This window comes from Amia ocellicauda, chromosome 13, assembly GCF_036373705.1.
Source record: "Amia ocellicauda isolate fAmiCal2 chromosome 13, fAmiCal2.hap1, whole genome shotgun sequence".
Classification (NCBI taxonomy): Eukaryota; Metazoa; Chordata; class Actinopteri; order Amiiformes; family Amiidae; genus Amia; species Amia ocellicauda.
Window position 1 is genome coordinate 25,100,952 of NC_089862.1, and position 22,224 is coordinate 25,123,175.

General features: G+C 36.8%; 1 protein-coding gene across 15 annotated transcripts in view; it reads right to left on the reverse strand.

The window, feature by feature from the left end:
* LOC136766653 (nuclear factor 1 B-type) overlaps positions 1-22,224 on the reverse strand; it is a 135,980-nt gene that overhangs the window by 40,364 nt on the left and 73,392 nt on the right. For 13 of the 15 annotated variants that reach the window (XM_066720317.1, XM_066720315.1, XM_066720316.1 and 10 more), the window contains one exon: positions 3,009-3,062. The exons of the other annotated variants lie outside the window; for them this stretch is intronic. In XM_066720317.1, coding sequence (XP_066576414.1) covers positions 3,009-3,062 — 54 coding nt within the window. The remainder of the gene's footprint in view (positions 1-3,008; positions 3,063-22,224) is intronic. 15 annotated transcript variants of the gene reach the window in all.

Genomic DNA, 22,224 nt, shown 5'->3' on the forward strand with positions numbered 1-22,224 from the left:
CACATTGCTGGTAGGTAGTCCTAATTAAATGCAGACTGTAGAATTAGTAGCCAAGGGCGAAGAAAGAGAATGCTTTGTTGTAGCACGTTGGTCTCTGAAAAGTAACAGAAGCTTATTACAGGCCTGTGCTTCCCTTTTAAAATGCAACCATTAAAACATCATCATACCCAGCCTCAGTGTTTAAAATCTGAAACAGTTTAAATGCTTAAACCCTGAGTAGATAAAGTATGTACTCTCATCCTTAATCATTGTGTATGATGCTGTACCATAAATTAGGAAAGTACACACTCCTGATGCCTAGTAATTGTGAATACTTCTGATTGCAGCTACTGTTTAAAAGTGTTATTTCCTGGTTGCACCCCCAAAAACCCCACTAAAGCTGACAGCTTGATAATGGCCTTCCATCAAAGTCAACTTATGAAACTGAAGAAAACTAAAACAAATAACAACATGATATATTGCAATCAAGTGTTGAATTCCTTTTAACTTCTGTGTTTCTCTGAGCTTAATGTTAAAATAAATGTTTTTGTAACGACATGTTTTACATTCACCTTTTATCCTACCAAGAACAGATGATTTCAGCAATTTTGCAATAATGGGAACCATCACAATCACACACAGGTCAATCAGCCTGAAAACAGAATACTTAAGAAGCCCAGACTATCATTTGAAAAAGCAGTCTACATTTACTATTTTGTTCTTCACTTTTTTTGTATGCAATTAAGCAGAAATTACTTCTGAAAAGATTACCGAAGCTAAAAGGTCCAAATTACATGTTAATCACCTTAAGGTAGATCAGGAGGGGAATGTTCCAAGGTTGGTTAAGAGGGTTTGTCTGTACATAGTGTCACAATGAGTTTTAACTAGGCTTATCCGCAAACACAAATTATTGTTTTATTTCCTGTTTAAAGCAAAGTTCAAGTAACCACAGAACAAGTGCTTAACAGGTGCCAAAGTGGGATGCAAAACTCTAAACTAATTGCTTTTTGAACCTCTAGAACAAATGTGAACTTTACCAAGTAGACTTATCCTTTCTGCCCCTTCAAATCCTATCAAACCCTAATCCCCTAACCTTCAGAGCTCATTTTCCAGCATCCACTGTTAAAGGTTATAATTCCACTGATTGCAGCCACACATGATTGCTCCGATTATTTCATTGAAGATCTGTGCTTTGGAGGCGTGTGAAAACGGTTTGTGTGTTAGAGCCATGTTTCTTGCCCTTAGCCCACGCTGAAGTGACAAAAGAAAGAAGTGTGAACATGAAAACAACTAAGATGCAATCTAGAAAATTAATATGCAGTACTAAATAATGCTTTGCAGTTTACAGTAAAAGCAAAAGCCCATGATATTGCAACTAATGAATCAGTGTGCTTACTTGTGCAGCTCAAACTAAGATAAAAGGAAACTCAGCACCACGTCGATTTCCGTGGTAAACTCAAGTCATATACAGGCAGTATTACACAAATGTTTGCACAGACATGTCTCTCTTATGGAGCACAGTATGGCACTATACCACACCTTAACCATCGAGCCCATGTCAGTGACACTGCCTTGTGCTTTTAAATGGTAGCCAAACATTTACACTCGTCATACTTTATACACTTGCATAATTAAACAAAAAAGAGCTAAGAGGAAAGTGATTGTTGTGGCTTATCTAGCTGACGTAAAATGCTGTGTTAATCTACTGGCACAGAACAAGCCAGAAGGAAAACAATGACAAAATGTCAGCAAAGGACTGCAAGCTATTGCTGTTTTCTACATTACTACGTTCACTGATTGATATGAGGCTAAACAAATAGAGGCCTCATATGTAACAGTCTACCACAGACTAACACTTTTAATTTGAGTTTGCTTTTGTTTTAAAGAAAAAAAAAAAAAATTGAAACTAAAGTGTCTTTTCATGGTTTCCCTTTAGAGAGTATGTACTGTATTCAGTTTGTGTTGACCAAAAAAAACATTTATCATCTGCTGAGGATCAGTTGTTGCGAATGAAAAAGGTGATTTATGTCCACACGCTGTTACAATTAAGTCATAATGCAGTTAATTAACTGCAGGGCTCCTGACAATAACAACGCTGTAACTGCAGCATAAACTGCACACTGGACAGCAGGGTGCCCTGTGTTTTCAGAGTCGCTCTGCCACTGAGACACTGCATAACCCCAGTGCCAAACCACTTAACCTCGCTGTAATCTACTCCACTGGGCGGAAATAAAGCCCTCCCGGAGACCACATGTCACACGTCAGTTGAACTATCTACAACAGCTAAACATATAGAGAACACTGACCTGCTTCATATCACAGGGACTGTAAATGGTTCAGAGTATGATTGTACATTTACAAATATTATTAAAAATAAATAAACAAATAACACAATTTAACAAGTGTTTGGATGTTTGTGCAGTTTTAATAGTGTCAACATTCTATGATCCACGGTCAGATATATCTGGATGAATGCCAAGCATCTTAGGGCAATTTTATTTAAACTTTTCATTACTACAATTCCTTACAAAACATAGAAACCACATTATTTGAAGTGATAACCTCAAAAAACAAAAAACAATGAAGAACAGTGAAATAACTTTTAAAGTATTAGTGTTTCTATTTTTCTTTGTTAAAGTAGGCACTAGTTACAATGTTTACTATTTTGCCACTTTTTGTCCGTGACTGAAGAAAAATATATATGTTATGTGAAATGATTAAAGTAATACAATATTATATTGAAAAAAGGTCCATGTGCTTTCATCACAATTTGTGATTTCCATTTTTAAGAAATTCACTATAGAGCATTGGTCGTTTAAATTCTGATCTTAAAATGCTTCCTAAAAATCGAATACAATTTTGCTTTAGGCCAATCATGTATTAAGTGAACTTTGTTTTTTATCATGTAAATTATTCTAAACACATTTATTTTATATTTATTATTTTATCATAAATTTTGCAGAATATGTAATAATAATAATAATAATAATAATAATAATAATAATAATATTTTGTCCATGGGTACAGACCTGGAGGATTCTTGCCAGGCTCATTGTTACTTGGACTTCCTGACTGCTGGGAGTCTGAAAATGAGAAAATAAAAAAGACATTACAATAAAGTTCTGCTAAAAATTGGCACATTCTCGGCGATATACTCAGAATTGTTACCCAGCGTTAGACTCTCACCATAGTGCGTGAAATGTCATTTTCTAAATATATGTATTGTCATGTAAAGGTATACTTTTGATAGGCATTAACGATACCTCCCATTATATTTTAATTGTAAATATTCTTATGCCAAGATTTAAATATTTTTTTAAGAAATGTAGAGGAATCCATAGCTGCCTACTGTATACACAGGAACACTAGAGTCACATAAATTGGGAAATATTCTCAGACCATAAACAAATCACTGACCAAAAGGCTTCAAATGTCACATAATACCTGCTGAAACCTTATCACAGTCAAACTCTGAATTCAGTGACTTTTATACAGATAATATACAGATACGGGCTTCAGAAAGTCTACAGCACAGAAACATATGATGAAACATATGATGCACACTTGTTCTGATGTTGCTTTATATAACCTTATGGTTTATCTCTGTTTCACACCAATTATTAGTCATCAAACTGGTCTGACTAGATCTTTATACACAACGTGATATTGTCAACTTTGTAACACACTTCATTGTTTAAACTATTATTTACAGTTCAATCAATACAAAAGACAACATGATAGGGTTAAGCAGACATGTACGATTCCCGAATGACTTATTCCGTTAGGGTATGTGTGGTGTGTTGGGTGTGATTTTCTTCCAAACTGGCACAAGGTTCAAAATCTCTACTTAAATTAGCTGAAGAGAGGATTGCTGAAAGAAAAATGAAATCTGAAGATAGGCTGAGCTACATTCCCTAAAAAACAAGAAAACCGAGGTCAACTATGCTAGACAGTGAACTCGGATAGCACCATCTCACAACACATTTTTGTTTTTCAAATAAAGGTTGTGTAAGCTCCATTTCAGAATAAAAAACTTGTGGGATTTACTTTTTCCCTTAAAATTGACCATTAAACAGCCTGCACAAACGGAATGTCCTTGGCTTGGACTCAACAATGACAAGGAAGGGAGGGAGCTGCACCATACCTTAAGCATGGGATAAAAAATTAATAAAACCCAACATATTTAACTGCTTAAATGTGTCCTTCAGTGCCTGCACCCTGCCAGTTGTAAATGTGTTTTGTATTCCTTTTAACAATTTTCTATAAACCACAAAATGGGGGAGGCACATGATATGTATTCCTTTTTGCTGTAACTACTACTTTTATGACTCGGTTGCTCTTGGCCATACTATTTTTGTCCACTATGTACCTCAGGTAGCACAGCTGTTCAGTTTTCCTCCATTCTCTTGTACTTGATTTGTTATACTGCATCTACCTTCATGCTAAGTCTAATCTTGGTTACCAGTGTTGATGTGTCAATGTTTTTTTCTCTCTGTGGTCAAAAGCTTCAAGAATAATATTATGTGAATCTATAGTCTTCATGCACATCCATAGTACAGTTTGCAGTTCATCCAGTCTGGTAAAATGGTCTCTCAAGCTATCAGTTCTTGACAGAGAAGTCTAGAAGACTCATTGTTTCCTGATTTTCAATTAGTAAATTGTGGATTTATTATGATTGAATAAGTAATGACAACAAACAAAAACAGCTGGCTCAAGTATTAAAACATGTATGTCTTACTTTGACAAAGCATCATCAGCTACACAATGAGACAGACACAGTAGAGAATAGGCCTGAAACTGATGACATTAATTTCATATGAGTGTGTAGTTTCTTTTGTTTAATGTAGCAGTTAATGGCTTAAAAGTAGTGCTGGATGCCTGGGATGAATTCTGATTGAATCACAAGCACCTCTAAAGCACTACAGAGAGTATCCTGCCGTGCTCTACCCTCACGGTCTGGGCCCAGCCTGCCGTTGGGGATAGTCAGAGGCTCTCGACTGGTGGCACAGTGATAAGGACAGGCCATCATGGTACACTTAGTAGCATGAACGTGTCAAGACACTACTTTCATAGTCTGCTACCTTCTGTTGCACTCATTTGGGGTTAAAACGTGAACCTGCCAATACTGAAATTTAGCATTGCTTGTCTGGAATTTACTATTTTGCTTCAGTGGGACTGTAAAGGGCAATCTATTCCGCAACCCAGCCCCAAACTTCACTGAACTCAATTCTCTTCACTCTTTTGCTGTGCAACTGAATTTTCTAAGCACATATATACTGATAACAGTAAAATAACATGCATTTCAAATGGAACTAACATCCTACCCAGATGGCTGGGTATTTCAAAGGATAAGGAAAAGTCATGCCAATTCAAAGATCTAGTTAGTTGATTTTATTTCACCCTTTCTGCAAATTAATCTGACAGAGAATCTGATTTTTGTTTAAGGATTTGCACAGCTACCAGAATACATCCATGTAGAACAATTTCAAATGGCACTTATTCTTAAAGTACAGGCTAAAGTTGTTTGACAATTTGAACTTGAGGTGAGGTGATTGACTCAAAAAGCTACACAACTGTCCTCGCCTAAAGTTGGTCAGTCACACTGATACAGTGTTGACCAATATTTGCTTTCATATCAGTCATCTCAATCAAAATATTAGGCCTAATAAAAAAAACACCCAAAAACAAATGGACCTAACAAGACTAACTGCAAGATATGGGTAGTCTCCAATTATGTTAAGTCTGAAGTGCTAAAATTATTTAAATAATTAAACAGTAATACAATAATGAATATCACAGTACAAATAAGGGATAAGCCATGACATTCCCATGCTTTATGATATTATGCTGGTATGAATGTAACAGTTTTGGAAAGCCACAGCCTACAGTTCAAACTGTCGTAATGAGTTTCATTCTGTCTCTATATCCATTGGTGTAGAAATATTCAAAAACACTATTAAAACATTTTAATTAAGCCCTGCATCAAAATTGTTACGCCAGTCATTTTAAATCATGACACAAAAAATTCTCAGTAATGGAAGTAATGACGTCATATTTTAAGAGAGGGATTTTGTTTTACTTGGTAGTGAAGCTAAATGCTTGAATATGTGTTTAGCAAACACAAACACAAGATGCCATAACACCCAACCCCCTCGATGGAACGGGAGGGTATTTGAAAAGCAAACATAGCGGAGTTACATTCCGGCGATAAAACAGCCGATACCAAGTCTGTTACCAAGCCTAAACCTATGTGAATCCTTTTTATTTTTAGGTTTTCTGTAAATAGCTTTACACACTTTTAGATCCTCCGATCATAAGTCTTTTTCTTTTGTTTTGCTACTGCATGCTATCTGAAATTATGCCAGTAAAAATAGCGAATGAAAAGACTCTTAAAAGTTGAACTGCCAGAAATACTTTCCTTTGCCATAAAATTCCTCAGATTAAAAACAAAACTATTTATTTTCCTTGGCTGTTTGTGTGTGTGTGTCTTTCTTTTGCACCACAGAAATCAGAATTCAAGCCATAATGATCTTATACTAATAATACTACTATTTGTGCATAGGTAACAAAAATGTAAATTGCACTACAAAGAAAACTCAACAACTGCATTAAACCACCTACAATACATTTTACATAACGTTGAGGGGACACAATCGTATACAATCATGGTTTCTGAAAACAGCTATTCATTCACACATATCAAGATATGCAGGTGGTAAGATGACTGCTAATTTTCCAAATAGCAGAATTGTTTCAAGATGAAAATATTAATAATGCCTTCAGGTGTTATTTAGCCAGCTGTCTCTTGCAAATGCTGCTAGTCAACATAAAGCAGATAACCTGGCTGTTAAGGTTGATTTACAAATTAGCACCTACCAACAGAAACAAATTCAGTTTGTTTTATTTCCCTTTAGTGGCTTGCATCAACATTCAAACTTGTATTTCATGAAAGGTTTTCTGAGAGCAGCACGGGCAGGAACACAAAAATAGCTGTCTGACAGAGATGTGCTCTCCATGTAAATAATCATTCTGTGTCCTCAGCCTGGCCACTTACTTTATAACAAACATGCAGAGTACACTATGTTTATCACTACCTATCAGCTGAAAACAACATCTAGATACAGGGTTTGTTATCATTGTAATTGGCTGTAAAAATGTGAAATGCTTAAAGCACGTTTCCAGTGAAAAATCTGTCCTACTGTAACACTTGTTTTTGTATTTGAAGCACATTCTTTTAACGCTGCAAGCTACTGTAAGTGTAACACCATAATAAGTCAGCCACAATCTGTTTTCAAACAGAACCACAATTCATAAGTAACACTTTAATGAGCAGTTACTAAAAAACAATTACCTGTAAACATCACTGCTTACCACAAGAACCATACATATGTCAGCAAACTGAGCACTTCAATTTCTTTTTAACTCGTAAAAACAAATTTCACTTGATATGATCTTGAATTTCACTGAGAGTTTCCTCTTAGAAACATTGATGTTTTGTTTTTCACAGTGCCCTGTTTCTGAAATATACATTACGGGAATTTCCAAGATTTGTTATTTGTTTGTAAAGATAATAGCTTTAAGATGTGCTGCAAACGAGAGCTTGTTGAACCTATAAACAGAACCGACCCACAGGTACACTACCTGCCAGACGGCATCATTTGCACCCTGCCAGCAGGCACCCTTCTTTAACCAAGCAGAAGTCTGCCTGGGCAGTTTGGCAGCGACCAGCAATCCTTCTTCATTTGCATTTCAAATCTAAATCTTTGTGCCACTCACCACTCACCTGTGACAAACATGTTTAAAGGTGGTAATTAAAATTTTCAAAGCACCCATGTTGCTATTGCCAAATATCTCCAGATGATTGAGGAAATAGCCAGACAGCAGCTGAAAAGAGTGACCTATATTCAAATGGTATGTGTCTGCTCAGATTCCAGAAAATAAAGATGACTGCATTATTTTTACTGTCTTAGTAAAAATAATTACAATTAAAAGGATCCCTTTGGTGCTCAAAAAATTATACAGTAAAATTAGAAAAGATAATTTTCTAGAAATGCTTTTTCTACTTCTTCATTTAAATCATTAAAAATATATAAATTAATGATAGATATATTTTAACTATTTATCACTCAGTTGATTTAGCTTTTGGAAATGCTGTAGTCCTCAGCTAACCCTTATCTCTAGGTACAGGCTGCAGGGTGTGACTAAATCTTCCTGAACTGGAACATTCAAATAAAACACTAATCCCTGCATACCTGCTCTGTAGCAAAGGCTTGGTAAATTATTCCTACTGGTAAATAATATGAAAGCAAACAAAAAAATAACACAACAAAACCTATTATATAATAATAATAATAATAATAATAATAATAATAATAATAGAAGTCGTAGTAGTAGTAGTATATTTCAAAGGATACAAAAATATGTATGTCTATTTCCTTTAACAACTAATGTTAAAAAAGAAAAAACAAACATGTGAAAGCCTGTGAAAGTCAGGTATTTCCCTGCTGTGTAATGCTGATCTTCAGACAGGGGTTCCCTGGCATCTCTGAGCTGGCAATGGGAGTGAGGGTCAGGCCAAGGCCAGGACACAAGACAGGAGGCAGGCTGCGTCTCCTTGGCAGCTGGTGAGCAGGCCGGGTGAGCGGACAGGCTGCTGCCAAGCCAGAAACGGGACGGGAGATCACAGAGTTGGCAGGCAGAGGGCTCCTACTGTACAGAGCTCACTGTTGTCAAAACAGTGGCATCAGAGACGCGCAAGTCGACGGTGGGGTTCTCGGCCCTGCGCACTGGGGAGGGGGAGTCACTGAGTGCCCAGAGCCCAGTGCAGGAGCCGTTGCTCAGAGAGGCACAATGGTACGAGAGTAGGACTTTGTTCTGCAGGAAACTCTTTTTAAAGCTGCACAGAGTGTGTAGAAAATGCACTGAGACAGTAAAACAGTTTTTGCAACCTTTGTGTGGTGTCATTTTATGAAAACTCAACATTTTTTTCTGATGCTGTGTATGAAAATGTGGCTTGTGAGATCACAGGTTATGACAGAATTGGCAGTAATTCTACATTCCCTCATGGGAATAATAATAATAATAATAATAATAATAATAATAATAAAAAGTTACACCATTTATTTTTCTTTACATTGAAAGATATTATATCTAGTTTCTACACAGTTAAAATAAATATTCGTAAGAGTGTCAAAAGTAATTAGTTGCAAGATGTTTTGGTTTCAGAGAATAATATGCTTTTATATGCAGATGCCCCTGTACAGCTAAGTCTACTGAGGACAAGAGAAAGTGTTGAGAGATGGTCTCTACAATTGTCACTTTGATTTGGTTTGTTTTTTACCACTAAAAAGGAAAGTCTTCAAGAATAACTGATATTGACTTGCCTGTGATTTTAAGTTAAAAGGTTAGCATTTTTTTATTGGGTTTTTTCCCTTCCTTTCACTACAAAAGCAGCACATTTTAGAAGGACCGAAAGAGTGACCTCATCAGACAATAAGATGCGACGGACTTATCCACATGGATCAATGCAGGTCTCAGATTAAGTTAAATGCAGGGCCCCTTAATCCACTCTCTCTGTTTTGCAAGGTAACCCCTGTGAAACTCTTAATTGGATTGACACTGACTGCACTGTTATGCCAGTTGAGTTTTCTGGCTTAATTGGGACTAACTGGTCTGCTGATGCAATCAGAAAGAAAGATTAAGGAAAAAAAAAAGAAAGGAAGGAAGGAGATATGTGGCTCAAATGGGGGGGAGAGGGGTGTTGTGGGGGGGGTGGCAGTGGACATGCGATGGCCAAAACCTCAGAAGTGTCATTTTCCATCTGCGTTTTACTTAGACTGTTTTACTGTTTGGCAGTACAGGATTTTAGCATGATGTTTATAGTCAGTAAATAATGAATTAGTTGGTTTAGCTTGTGGAAATGCTACAGCCCTCAGCTAACTCTCTTATCTGTGGGTACAGGCTGCTATGCCATTCTCATCAAAGGCTCAGTGTGAGAGACAGAGGAAAAAATATCCCTGAACTGGAACATTCAAATGAAACATGAATCCTCACATATCCAAGTACAAACTAAATAACAAAATATAAAGATAAATACATGAATGGAAATCTGGTCAGGCTCTGTAGTATGTGTTGATGCAGTTTCTGCCTAGAGTACTTGGCAAAGCTGTCCTATTACATTAAATATAAAAAATAAATAAAGACAAGTGATTATTCAAAGACAAGTTGGAAACTGCCTTTGCCAAAGACCATACAATTTTTTTGGCACTGAGGTTCCTGTCACTTGCAAAAAAAATTAAAATAAACAAACAAAAAAACAAACAACCAAACACCCTTCTCTTCATCAGGCGAAACACAGACTTCTGGGACATTGGCATGTCTTTCATTCCTATTAAAATAATCATTCTTGCCTATTAAAATAATTATCATACCTTTCATACAATTATTATAATTATATCTAAATCGGCCCCAAATTCCTGCTCTGCAAAGGCTTTCTCTTGTGCTGTGCATTTCTCCATGTGCTGCTCGCTCCTTCCCCCTCTTATCATTTGCCGCAATTTTATAAACACTACAAAACACATCTCCTACTGCCAGCTCCCAGCTTGGTGTGAAACCCAGCTTTGTTTTTTTCTCTCTCCCTTTTTTTTGCCTCATTGAAAGTAATCACATAGTTTTGGAAACTTTCTTTTTTTGGCTTCTGCAGTACACACTCACAACACACATGCTCACACGCTCACACACACACACACAGCGCATACCGTCGACATTTCAGGAGGAGCAGTTGGCAGCCATTTTAGATGCAGTCTGTGCTGTGCACATGTATAGAACCCGCTGCCAGCACAGTGCGGGTGGTGAGCCAAGACATGTCTTAGCATTTGGAAAGAACTTTATAGAGGAACGAACTCCAGAAATATATCCTAATTACAAGGCACTAGAGCCGTAATGTTTTAACAATACAGCTGTGTTAATGTAAATATTTAATTTGGCAGTCCTCTCCGCCCACTTTTCTGCTTAGAGATGTTTACTATATGAAGATGCTTCCCCTTATGGAGCAAGTTCTCTGTATACGGTAGATTCTAAAGGAGACTTATATAACCTCTCCAACTCTGGCTGTTTTCAATTTAACCAAAGCCAAAATTACTTAACTTCATTGGGCTTGACTATAAAACTAACAATCTAACTCACATGGACATTTTTTTTTCCTTTCTCTTTCTGTTGACAAAACACTGTGGTCTTTATCACAAGAACTTTAACACAAATAATTGCAAGGAAATCGTCTGAGGGAAAAGAAAGGGGATCTTATCATGCCACCATCCAGCCAGCAGTGGTAAGTCCCACTATAATAACACAAAGCAAAATAACCACAGTCTGGCATACATTTCATGACTGATAATTAATTAACTAGTAAAAGTGAATGAGCAAGTGAGCCACATAATAACTAATGAGCATTTACCAACCATATCTTGGAAACAGTCTAACATAAAAATTGGGCTGCAAGCCAACTTTTAGACATCCTTCATCATCAATGTTATGACACATTACAAGAAAAAATATCAAATCAAAACTGATGCCATTAAATGCGAAGTATAATTTAACCTATGGTAAATGTCATGACTATACTACAGAGAACATAGTGTAAAACATGTGAAATAATCCTCATTGTACATATAAGAGAGAAATGTAACTTTGATTTGGGAAACAAGTGTCACAATTTAAAATAATAAGTATAATTACAGAAAATTAAAAATCAACCTGTTAGCTTATTGGCAAAAAGATGTTTGGTGAATTGGCAACCCAAAAATGCTGATATAAAAATACTAGTTATTGCAGGGTTTGTGATTTCTTGGTAGGTCAAAGTTTGAATTTTATCACAGACAAGGAGTTGATAAAATAATGATAGGTTTGAAATAACGTTTGCTGTGAATTGAAGAGAGCTAATTGTAAAAATAAGCTAATTACAATGAGCCCATCCTCTGGGATCTGAAGGGTGTATAGATACGACACAGCTGGGAGCCCAGCCTTTAACTAAAACAGGTTAAGGACTCATTTGGGCTGTACGTCTCTGGCACTTGGAAGACATTGCTGCAATCAAGATTCGAATCTGAGGTCCTTGATTGGTGCCTTGACCCCTATCAGGTAAACTGACAGCTGTCAATCACTGAGAGTTCAGAGGGGTAACAGATGGTGGTCCAAATCCCAGGTCTGACAACATTCACTACAAAAACAACCCATAGCAGATGGATTAAAGACCTGAGCATGGAAATGATGGCAGTGCATTTGTGTATACATTTCACGGGGATTAAATTTAACCCAACTTGCACGTGATAGTAGGTTGTTAAATTCACAGGTGTAGCCCAGCAATGTTGGATCACTACACAAAGGCAAAAACTAATAACCAGCTATCATGTCTGTTATGAAATAATCCTTGTATCTTGTTATATGGCATCTACATCATGGATTTTCCATTGGTTCTGTTGAAACAGTATTTGAGTAATTGTAATTGAGATCATAATAAAATTTAAAAGGATTTTATAAACATTTGCTTTAAACCCTGAAATATCAAATACCTAATCTACTCAAACTGTTTCAGTTGGACACATATGATGGCAAGATTGGACATTACTGTGAAGGTCTGCTGAACATATACACTGAGCTATTAAAAAGATGGTGTGCTCTCTGTAATATATTGACCATAATCCTATACACTCATAACTTGATTGTTCACCGCGGGGCTCCAATGTTACACTGAAGTCAGCTGCCTAGGAAAGTTTCCACTCATGAATAAAGAGTGGAAAAGAGAGAGACAGACAGAGAACAAAGCAAAACAGAAAATGAGAACAACGCTCCTGTTCCCTCAATTTGTGAAAGACTGAAGACTGACTTAACAAGAAGGCAAGAATTGCAATCAAGGAATTAAACCAGACTGCTGCAGGATCATGGCAATCGCGCCGAGCTAAAACATTGTTGTAAAGCCGGAGAGAACTTTTTTCCACCCCTTTAGAAAAATGCAGACAATTGTTTACAAAATGAGAGTGCAAAAGCATTTATAGACAGTCCCTGCATGTATTCCCTGTAGAGAGGTGATGTGCATACTAATGGTACCAGTATGCTTGCTCCCTTTATACAGTGATTTTTTAAACAATGCTGTCTACTTGAGAAACCCCCACAGGGTGAAAAGAAGGCTGTTTTATAGTGCAAAGAAACAGACTTTTCATTCAGGACAACAAACACAGAGGAATCGCCCAGTTACACACAATGCACCCTGCAACAAAATAAGATCGCTGTACTATTCATCATAAAAAATAGCACTATCACTGGAGCATTTACATTCCTTCCCTTAGCCTCTTTGCCTGTCTCTCAAACAGTCACTCTACTGTGGTATTACAATGCTACACACACTGTCCTTCAGACATACTGGCCCTAATTTAAAGATGCAGCACTTAAATTCTGCAACAAGTAAAACTTTAATTGGAAAACTAAAAATATTTCCTTCATTTTAAAAATACAAGATTTGACTTTTAAAATGTTTATAGTGTGCAGATTGTAACCCCTACCCACAGGCTTTCAGCTCATTTTTACAGGTAGATTAATACCATATGTGGAATATGCCACTTGAGTTTAAGAATAAAAGTATCAATTTTCTATGCATCATACTAGGCTAGTTAGGGAGTAAATTCTATTACATACTTATTATTGGAGGTAAATTAAATCCCTTTCACAAACTGCATAAGGGCTTTGCAATCACATATTCATTGCAATGTATTACAATGTATGAGATGATCTAGCCACATACTGGAGTGATATTAATACATTCATAATAATGTGTGAATAACCTTCTGGTTGTTGAAAATAAGCTTGTCTAAATTAGACAGTTATTTTGACTACCAAAACAAAATCTAAATAAATAAACAAATAATAACAACAACAACAACAATACACTTAAAGTAAATTAAGAAATGTAATTTATTGTTAATCAATTATCGAGTGTAGCCAGTGTCTACTTTTATCTTTATCTGGTTCAAATGCAACTCTGAATTCTCAGTACATCTCGCAAATCACAGGAGGGAGCAGATTTCTTTAGGAGCCATCTTTGAAGGTGGCAAACTTCCAAGCTCCTTTGTATGAAGAAAGGAGTGAGAATATAGATTTAATTATGCATGCATATTCCCATTCATTGTGGGAGAATAACCAATAAAATTCCACTGTACGGTTCTCCAGCCTCAAGAAACACTAATGAAGTGTCTCCCAGATTTTGGATTGGAGCCAAAACAGTCCATTAACTCCTCAGAAGTTGTTAAGAAAAAAAAAAAAAAAGTCTATCGTGGTCTGTTTTGTAATTATGAATGAAACAGCAGGCAGTTGGTATGGAATCATCGTTCTGTGTATTCCGCAGTTATGAGAGGCCATGCGGCTCAATAAAAGCGGTTGAGGGGAAAATGTTAGCATAGCACAACACAAACAGACAAGACAGACAGACCTTTGGCAGGAGGACCTGTGATTCTGGAAAAAAAAGGATTCTTTCATCTCACCATCCCCCTCAGTTAATTATAAGACAAAAGTGTTGTGGACGTTTTGCTTGGCACTTTCTCTCCTAATCAGAATGGGCTTTTGGGCTCAGCTGCTTTTAACCCTTTCTCACAGCTCAGAGGCTAATACTAGCGCCAGCTTGCAGCCCTAATGATGACTTGCCTGCTGATACAGTTTGGGTTTCAGATGGCTTGGGAAAACAGATTGCAAACACGGCTTTGTTGTTGTTATTTTTTTTAAACAGCACTTTGCAATTGGCAACAGGAATCTGAGTGTAACTGCAAGTACAGTGAAATGAAATACTTGAAATAGAGTTTCTCATCAAATATAATGATGTAACAATTCACTCCCTATTCAACTGACAAGTAGTGATTACCATCAACTGCCTGTTACTGTTAAGAGTTTGCAAATTCAACCAGTTTTCTTGCTTTGATTTTTTTCATATATTTTCAACTATGGACTAAGAATTTATATTAATGTTCCAAAACTATTTTAAATATTCACGGTCAGAAAAGGTAAAGAATACATTTTATGGCTGAGTACTTACTTCAGTCAAAAAATTACTTCTTTATGTACAGTATGTGACTAAGGTATCCTGTCTCACTAGTTTAGGTGTGTATGCATTGTCAGGACCTGCTGTGGTATCTGTCCATATCTTACATAAAACCACAATTATATCCTGTTAAGCAATACGCAGATAAAACAAGAAAATATCGCTTTTAACCAGATTTTGTGTGCTTGAGTGAGTCAGATTTAAAAATCCCATTTTGAATTCAAGATAAAGTTTAAAATTTGCTTTACAAATCAAGGTACTTAGTGCCATTTAGGCTAATGTTTAATTGTGTGCTTTGGAGTTTGATGTCACTTGTAAACAGTTAAAATAGAAGTGAGACATAATTCCCTCATTATTAAGACAATTTTACTGTAACAAGTGAAGATTCTATAATCTCTGCTCTGTCATCGAAAAATATGTAAATTCCAATTAACCTCCTGAAGAAGGTTAACCTCTATGCCCCTGCCTCTGAAAATAAATGCAGATACAAATCAACACTTTTCCCACATTTCTCAAATATCCACCTTTTCAGGCCATACAATAAAATGAGTGATATATTCAGACTGTTTAAAAATATTTGTCACACACATACTGGAATTCTGGTACACAACTTAGAGCAGCTAGCAATTAAACATACATAACAATTAAACATATGCTGTTGGGCACAAGTTAGATGCATCATAGAATGCAATCGAGTTATTTAGAACTAATGAAAAATGCTAAAACCCAATGTATAGTATCCTTAATGAATCTCCCACAGGGCGATGGGAAGGATTAGTTGTCCCTTATGTTTCTGATTGTCAGGGAGCAATAAATCATTTACCCACAAGGCAGTGCTGACAGCATGCTTTTGGAGCCTAACTGAGCCAATAGATCACAAGCTTACGGAAGAGGAGGGGCAAGGTGCCAGCAGACGGCATTTTCACACAACGACCATGGCCTCTGTCCAGCTGGGCAAAAGGTAACTGATGGGAGCTGCACGACGTTGTTTACACTCAGTTATATTTTCAGTATTGTTGCAAAAAGTCTAATTAGGATGTTGAAGGAATTATTAGATCACATAATGCCACATCTAAGGAAAGCTCTTGGCCCAAAGCAGGTGATGAAACAAAGCATGCACTGATTTAGACAGCTTTACTGGCATCCACACTTGGAATAACACGGAAGAGGGAAGAGAAAAAAAAGGAAAAAAGCTGTTTAATGAGTGTCTATATAAAAGAAATACAGGTTCACACAGCACACCAGACCTTGTATTACTATGGCACAGAATGCATTCTCTATATATTTCTGTTACTTTAGTGCACTAGAAACAACATCAAGCTTGACATTCAAGTGAGGAAATTAGTTTGAGAACTGACAGGCGATCTCATTCATTCTCTTTGGAGAAAATCCCATATTTACAATGATGGTAATCCTATTGCAAGATAACACACTTTTTATCAGTACAACAATTCATTATTTTTTATTATTTCAAAGGATATTTTACATTTCTAACTAAGAAATAAAACGTTTTCTTTACTAAGCCCAGACGCAAAGCCCTTTATTTCAAGAAGCAGTCTAAACACTCTTTAAACATTCTGTGCAAGATTATCTGAGTTCAATAGAAGGAATCAATGTGTGTATGGCTACTCAGGACCAATATGGCTAGTAAAACCCTTCCTTTCCTGCTAATGAGCCCAAACACGTAAACAGGAGAGCTGCATTAAATCAGACCAGGCAGAGGGGGGGAACATTGGTGTTAACTTCAATGCAACTGGGGAAAGTAACACATTTCGCCAGCCTAGCTTGCAGTATTATAAAAAGGGAGTGCTATAAAGCGCAGGGTCAAAAGTGCTTTTTTCAAATTTCTAAATAATGGATGCAAGCTGGAGTCTTGATACTGCGCAGAATTATTTTTGCAGCTTGGGGCTACAACAGAGTGAACAGATCTTAGAATCACAGATTTTCGTGCTGAGTTGGCTATACTTAGTCTACAGGCAACTTGTCTACTAACGGTTACAAAAAGAAAAAAAAAATTGAATAAAAATCACAAGAGAGATTGTTTTCTGTGTGGGGGGGTAGGATTGGTGCCTGCTTTAGTTTTTTACCACAAAGAAGATAAGAGCTCAGAATAAATTAAACAGGAGTAAGATAATCTTTGCATAGCGTAAACTATGGCATATATTTATTTGTTTTCTTCCAGGGGGCAGGGGGTTTACACAGTAACAAATGTGTTAAGAGTTACCCTTCCCCTAGGAAATGTATTTTTTATATATAACAACACAACAGAGAGCAATGTGCTGTTCACTTCACTTTGGAGAAACAAGAGTGCTGCAGTAAGGTCAGGCCACATTCCAATGTGTGCTACGCACTTCCCACTCCAAGTGGATCATATGATAAGAGATCTAAAGGACAACTAATAATGTTACAGCATGTGCTACTGTATTCCTTAATTCCTTTTCAGTTAGATTTTTCTTTTCTCTTAGCAGAATCTAATGTTTTTGGCGTTGGTTCAGAAACAAAATTCTCCTTTGCTCATGAGTCTTACACAGACGCCCTTGTGCTACAGCAATAATAACTTGTGGTTTGGCTGCAGAGCTGTGTTTATATGGGTAACTGTGAGGACTGGAACCACTAAATTAATTTCAGATCCTCTTTTTAAAACCCATAAACAATGTAACACAGAGCTTGGCATTAAAGATTCCTGCTAGGCTGACTTAACTGGACTCATTACCTCAGGGACAAATCTAGCAGGACATCATAATCTGTGTGCAAGCAGAAGGAACGGAGGCCCATCCAGTCAGAAACATGCTAAGGATTTTGGGTGGCCACTTGGCCCTTTACATTTGAGACAATACAAGACCGATCAGGGTTTAAAAGGCTTCTAAAAAAAGGTGTCAGCATTTCAGACAAAGCAACATATGGCGAAGTAACTCACGATTCCTCAAGTTATCCAGACTTTGACCAGTGGCATTTGACAATTTTTTAAACCATTCACCAAATAGTTTATATATTGTTGAGTAGTGTGTAACTGTGATGTGGTCATTTCTGAATTACTGTGTCTAATAAACTGTATGAAGAGAGTCTGATAAATAGGTGGATATTTTTATCCTTTTTAGTAAAGCATTAGGTTACCTCTAAAAGTACAAAAATGTAGGCTTAATGTTCAAATAATCTGACTGACTTGTTTAACATTGTGTATATTAAATGATGAGTTTCACCACAACATCCTAAACTATTTATAATTTAAAGTGAGTAGTTAGTTGAGTGCTGTTGTTAAGTCAAATTTATAATACGGTTTCCCATCAGAGCAGCCTGTTTACAGACTACCTAATGAAAATCCCAGCCCCCCTTCTAACATAAGAGAAACCATTATAATATTTTAAGATAGTGAATAGGTAGCAATTTTTATTAGCCAACATGCAACAACAAGACCCATTTGTAATACTACGTGAGGTAACACATCCAGGCACTTAATCTTTTTTTCTTCTTCTCTGCTTCTGGAATTCCCCAGCCGGTATTTTTCTCTGCACTTTACTCTACTTCCTCAGTCCTCTAGGATACTAAGCTGAAATACTTGACTGCAGGGGTCTTTACAGTGTACAGCCGGCTCATACTCTTTCATCCAAGTCATCCAAGCATTGCTTTTTCACTTTATCAGCAACGCTAACAGGCAAAAGGAGGGGAGGCGCAGGGACAATTCTCCAGCTCTGTTCAGTAAAGTAAACACTGCAGGGCAACTCTATTTTTTTTTTGTTTATGCTTGATAGTAGTTTTTTTTTCTCACAGAGCAACTCACAGGCAGTTGAACTTCGAACTCAGATAAAAAAGAAAAAACGATTCAAACTTGCTAATAATTATTCCTTCTCTACTACGTGTTTGGCCCCTAAAAAACTATGCATGAAATTTACCACTTTAAGTTCAAATGCACAAAGTCAAATTCCACTTCTGTAGCTGTACACAAATACAGAAACCAACTATTTCCAGCACCACCGAATACATACACGAGGTCTGCCTATAGCTTTTTGCATGGTCTGAAAGCGATATGGTATGTTACCACAAACAGGTAGTAAGTTACAGAAAGATGCTGGAATGCAATGTGACAACAAAAATGTGACTAAGCCTATACTTGTGAGAACACCAATGCCCATAACTTAGGAATACACATTTTTATGAAACACACACACACACACAACAATAGACTGATGAATTCCTTCAAGTACTGAGCAATGCTGCAAAGATGTTTGATGAATGTCAAACCAGGCTTATATGGTGGGTTAGTACACACTGAATGGCTGTCGAATGCTCCTGAGTACACATGTTGCTCCCTAACACCTGTGGTCTATTAAACAGCAATCTGCACTAAACTGTCAGGAATGAAAAAATAATAAGATATGGCTTTTACAATGCTAGGAAATATATCAACTTACACTTTAGTTTTGCTTTGATACAATCATGTATAGTGATAACGTAGCTGGTATGCCATACCTAATGTCAGCTTCAGTGATAGTGAGCTCAAATTAACCATGTTCACTTTTAATTCCTGAGGAGATGTATTCTGGGTATCACTCTGTGTACCTAAACATTGCTTTATACGTTATCTTTCAGAAAGATATATGCAAAACATTTATGAGACCCGGAACTGCCATAGTGCATAAAAGGATTTCTTGTTCTTAAGAAATCTTATGTTACTACTTCAACCTGGAGCTGTCTTTTTTCCTGATAAGGCAGACTGATAAGCTTAGGTAAAGAAGGATAGCACTCAAAGCTTCATTTACAAAGCAGAGAAACAGGGCATCTACACTGTGCTAGGCAGGGTTACAACGCGAACTGATGAAAAACATACAAAAAACAACTATAGGATCAAATAGAGTAGCCTATGCTTTTGGCAATCATTCACACATACACCCACCTTCTGTTTTAAAGAAGAATTTTGAAAAGCACTTCTGGCTCGGTCTGTAAATGTGGTTCAAATTTGATCCCATCCTGAAAATGGAGCACATCCTACAGACTGCTGCCACAATCACAGCTGCCCTACCATTTTGTTTCCATTTGACAAGCCTCATCCAAACCAGCTTAGCACAATTCACCTGGAATACCCCAGAACTCCCTGTGCAAACATATGCCTTTGCAAACTCAAATAGCACTCAGTACCTTATACTAAGGCAAACTAAACTAAAGAAAACATTAATAATCACACTGCAATTTTACAAGGCTTGCAAAATAATGGTACATGTACTATATGCCTCGTGCAGTAGAAAAGTACTTTAGACACAGTTGTAAAAAGAAAGAATGCAACAGAATTCTGCTCCATTCTGCGCAATTCATTCCAAGGATAATTTTTGTTCTGTATAATACATTGTTACAAAAAGGGATTATGTATCCTGATTTATAGTTCCATTGCACTGCCCCATAATCACGAGCCTGACATATTTCAAGGCTAACACAATAACAATTACAAACTTCATTCAAAGTTGCTTCTGTATGCCTTTACATTTTAATGTGTCCTGTATTTCTTACAGCTGAATCAAAATCTTTTCAGCAGAGCTGATAAGCTTGTGAAATGCTGTCTCTCCTAGTGTGTCAATAACACCTCTTACTGCAACACAACGGGCCTTTTTGCATTGGATTCCAGTGTGTTGAATGCCTCTTGTCAAGATAACAGGCCCGCTTTTGACACGGTGCTTCCTTCCCTCCTAGGCCTGCAGCTGAGGGCTCACATCCGCCACAGTTTACAAGTCCTCGTCCACACAAAGGTAGGAAATGGCTGAAGTCTGATGCTGCATTGTGATGAGGCCAATAAATCAGAGCTCATTTCATCTAGCATTCTTCATGTGTATTTTAGCAAAGGAAACTATAAACATAACACTGCCTTCATGAGCTGTAAATACATCTGTAGAGGCAACAGGACCAAACAAAATCACTGCACTCTATGAAAAAATAATAAATAAATAAATAAATCGGGGGGTGGGGGGGGGGGAATGTTTTTCTATTGTACATTGTTACGCTATTTTATATTTATTGATGATATTCAATGTTTGGTTCATATGAAAATGTCCAGCAAATGTTTGATAGAAAGATGCATACCTTTGAATACAGATATTGTGGATATCTCAAATTCCTGGTAAAACAACAGTTGCTTTCAAACAAGGTCTGAACAATTGGAGTGTAATGGTAAATAAACAACTATATCAGTTTACTCCTGAATGCTTTACAAATTAATTAGTTACTTTGAATTTTGAAGTGCATTAGCAGTCCATTATCACCTCGTAAAGGAACTCTCTCTGTGCTTGGAATTGTTTTACAGCAGATTAACCCTGCCCTCCATAAAAGCAGGGCTTCTCCAGTAGGTATCATGACCACACTCCTGACATCCTGTGCAGTGACGGACCAGTAGCTTTGACCTCTGTTGGTTTTCAACTGCATATTTTACTCATGAAACTGAAATGCAGCCATCAGGATTTTCTGAATGTAACTACTGTGGATGTCAGGGGAAACACAAACCAAGTGCTAAAATCCAAATTATAGTGAAATAGTAATGTAAAACCATGTAAAAACAGTATAAAAACAATACACCAGTCTAAGAGATACTTATCAGCAGAAAACTGTGTATCTTGTTTTTTTTTTCTGTGGCAAACACAAGCAACTACAGCTATGTAAATACTTTGTCATCACTTTAAAAGTCCAAAGTGCAAATTACACAGAGACACTGCCATGCTTTTTCTTTCACACACCAAACCAACCAATGTCATTATTAAATGTCTCTTCCACCCCCCAATAGCCAAATCAAACAAAAAAAGCTCTGTTACACATTTACAAATGGTGCAGGCCACAAAGAAAGAAAAAACACATCACATACTAGCACTTGTATCTTGTTATTTTCTGATGACAGCTTTTTTCTGTAATTCTGCCATGGTTTTAAATCACATTAGCAGACAGTGGTAAGTAGACTTCACAGTTTAAATGATAAAAAGGGTGATTTATTGACCTATCACATACCACACACAAAATGACAACCAAATCTTTTGTCATTTTTTTGGTAGCGAATACTGAGCTGCTGTATTTCTCATGACTGAAGCCCTTCAATACAATTGTGACTGGGCGACACACTGAGAGTTGAGAAAAACACTGTATAAACGATTAGATTTTACAAGCGATTGTGTTGCTTGATTTCTTCAAAGCTGTGA